The 3,404-nt window shown below is 49.3% G+C and overlaps 1 protein-coding gene across 1 annotated transcript; it reads left to right on the forward strand.

The window, feature by feature from the left end:
* The first annotated feature begins 223 nt into the window (after window positions 1–223).
* On the forward strand, window positions 224–3,053 carry LOC144824715 (C2 calcium-dependent domain-containing protein 4C-like). The gene is made up of 2 exons (XM_078683734.1): window positions 224–351; window positions 1,612–3,053. Exon 2 carries the CDS (start codon window positions 1,698–1,700, stop codon window positions 3,051–3,053), a length of 1,356 nt encoding a protein of 451 aa, XP_078539860.1. The 5' UTR covers window positions 224–351; window positions 1,612–1,697.
* Window positions 3,054–3,404: the final 351 nt, after the last annotated feature.

Here is a 3,404-nt window from a genome sequence, read left to right on the forward strand (position 1 = left end):
GCGCCTGTACAGCGACCTCGTCTCTAACGCAGACATGTGCAGAGAGGCGTGGAAACACAGTTTACGCAATGCCGCCTCGCCGCCCCATTGCTTTCCGCGGGCTCATCGGAATTGATGGAGGGCGCGGCCTGGAGGCAGCGAGCTTCGGATTGGACCATTGATTCGGCTGTCTGCTTCATAAGCGCGGCGAGCGCTGTCCAGGGCTTAGGTTCTGAAGAGACGGTGGCGGTGGTGAATTCTGAGCGCCAAGGACCGCTTTCAGGTGCAGAAGCGCCCATCTTTACGCAACCTGAGCAGAGCCAAGACTAGAGAAAACCAAGTGGCATCCGGAGACCCCCGTAGCATATTGAGGTAAGAATTGGATTGCGTGGCAACGTTGCATCTGTGCCATGAATGCACACGCACTGTACACCAAACAAACTCCGTAATTCTCTACACAGCACACAGGCACCAGCCTGGACTTTGCACTCATCCATAGCCCATTGCTTATGCGCTCCAAGATCAATATCGCTTGAACAACTGTAGTCCTAGGGTCATCGGTGTTTGCTATTTTACTGCGCTATCAAGAGTTATCAAGACTTACCAGTGTCATTACTGCGGACTAGCGCTACCGCCATTACTTCACACCCTCACCACAGACACAACGCATTAATCTGAGCAGCATCGGAGCACTGGGGTTATCACTGCACGTACACTCCAGTGCACACCAACCCCATGGCAGTCACTAGACCCCATCACCAGCGCATCACTGCCGCAGCTCGAGTGCAATCACTGCACGCCTGCTGCAGTTGTCCCGATTGCATATGCATTAAAGCTGCATGTTTGATATTTGCACAAACTGGGAATGTTTACCATAAATTAATGAAAGAAGATGTTTTCCACTCAAGAGTCAGTGGGGTGTTCTGCATACTTCGGGACTTTCCACCAGCCTACTCATTCCACATGCTGTTAATAAACAGAATTTTAAAGGCAAAGAATAACATAATAAATATATGTGTCTGGCACACATTAGTACAGTAGAGAAAGCTTCGTATGGGTCAATAACTGTTGTTTCTCACCTAAGTAAGACCATGAGAGTGCTATGAAACCTGCTACTAGGAGCAGAGGGTCTTTTGAGTATGATGAAAATCACAAATCTAGGTTAATCTTAAAGTACCCGAGTCACACGTGGGATTGTAGCTAGATCGCTGAGTTCTGCGTAGGTTGTATGCTCCATGTTGAGATTAAGAATGTTACCGATGTACTTGCAATATGCTAAATGAATAGCTTTGTGGGTGGGGTGGGTGTGCAGTTATTTACAGCCTGCTCTTGAAGGGTAAAGATATAAAAGGCTGATGATAATCCATCAGCACAGTGACTGCTTGGGAGCCATAGTTGGTTAACGGACATGGGTATGCGTGGCACGATAACAGCCTTTATAACTCATGTGCCCTTGATAGAGAGCACATCTACATGCATGAGCGCACACACGTGGAAGCTGAAATTGTAACCAGTTGTGTCTCTTTGCCTCTCAGGGGACGCTCAAGCATGTTACATCTTGAAAATTTAATGTGTTGAAGACTTGCAGCAGGTTTTCCATCATGCTTATTGCTGTTCCCTTCTTTCTTGCAGGTCATTGTGGAGGGCTTGCTCCAGCTGGAGTCCTTGCTGCCTTTTGTAGGCTTGCTTGAGGAGGAATTTCACCTTGCACTGTAATCATGTGGGTCCTGGACAAGATGCGGGTGACGCTGGAGAGCAGCAGCAACACCCTCTCCTTCCCTGGCCTAGGGGCTGAGGGCATCATGCTGGGAACATATAGACTTTCTTCTGACACACAGAGCAAAGGAACTCTGCCCTATGTCCTCACCCCAGATAGGATCCCCGAGTTCTGCATCCCTCCTCAACTTACCCCCCAGCTGAAGAAGCCAGAGGCTCCCTGCCATCACAGGTCTACTCCCAACATCAGGTCATCAGCCCCAAAGGCAGGAGGAGGCCCGAAGGCTGCTAAGGTCCTGCCCTTCACACAGCAGAAGCACATCATCCAGATCGAAAGTGCTGACGACATCCCCTGTGATGTGAGTTGCAGTGATGATGAAAGGACCAACGCTGACCCTCAGTCCCAGGCTGCCCTGTCGCTCCCCCATCTGCCCAAAGCCCACACCTCCTATGGCTTCTGCACGCTACTTGAAAGCCCCAACACCCGGAGGAAGGAATCCATCTTCCACAATGACCCCTCGGGATCACCAGCGTTGCCCTGTCTGCTCCCGAGATCCAGAGCAAGCACTTACTGCAAGGGGGCATCTTCCCCCACCCTCCATGTCTCTCCCATGACCACCAGGCTGCCTCCCCAGGACATGTGTGTGCGTAGATCCTGCATGTGGGATAGCGACACTGCGTCTTCCACCGATTCCTCTCCTTTCAGCTCCCCAATGCTCAACAGGTCTATTCCCCGATCAAACTCCTTGCTCAAAGCTTTCAGCCTCAGCCAAGAGCGTCTCTTCTGCAAGGCTTTCAAGGTCAACAGCCGAGCCAGTGCGAGCAGGAACAACTCTGTCTCCACAGATGAGGGCAGCTCCACAGACAACAGCCCCAGTGTCCCCAGGAGGGCTTCGGAAGGACTCTTGGAACCCCTGCCCTCACTGGCCTGCAGCTTCTCACCGCTGCCTCTGGACTTTATGTACCGCAGAGAAAGATTCGTCAGGGAAAATGTTGTGTTCCTGGACAGGCGTGGGGTGTTGAGGCTGTCTGCTGAATACTGCCCTGAGAACGAAAGACTTCAGGTCAGGCTGATCAGCGCAGAGGGGCTATATGAGACCTCCACCGAGCCCAAGAGCATCAACTGCTGTGTCAGCCTCTCCCTACTGCCGGGGAAAACGCAGAAACAGCGCAGCACCATCATCCGCATGAGCCGCAACCCTATCTTCAATGAGGACTTTTTCTTTGAAGGGATCCGAGAGGAGGACCTGTGCAGCCGGTCCATAAAAATCAAGGCAGTCAACAAGGCGTCGAGTCTGAAACGAGACTGTGTCTTAGGAAGAAGCGAACTCTGCCTGGCCAGCATTTTGCCCATGTGAACTGCCTAAAGAGATATTCAAAGATTCAAAGTTAATATTTATTTTTGTACTTTTTATTAAAAAAAAAAATATTTATCGGATTCTACTTTGACGTTGCTTTTTTAATTGACACTCCAATGCCTTTCTGTATTATTGCTGCTGCTCCACGTAACAGTAGATTGGGTTTCTTGTAAATTATTCCCTCAATGAATTAAACGAACAGGAAAATGTATACAAAATCTAAATATCTGAATATTAAACAAAACACTTAAGATGCTATATTTTGGTTTCTGATGTCATGACGAAGACCTTATTGCAGAAAAAAACAGGTCCCATATTATAATTCATTCTGTTCTTCAAATACTTGGCTCC

This window comes from Lissotriton helveticus, chromosome 3_1 (assembly GCF_964261635.1).
Source record: "Lissotriton helveticus chromosome 3_1, aLisHel1.1, whole genome shotgun sequence".
NCBI classification, from domain to species: domain Eukaryota; kingdom Metazoa; phylum Chordata; class Amphibia; order Caudata; family Salamandridae; genus Lissotriton; species Lissotriton helveticus.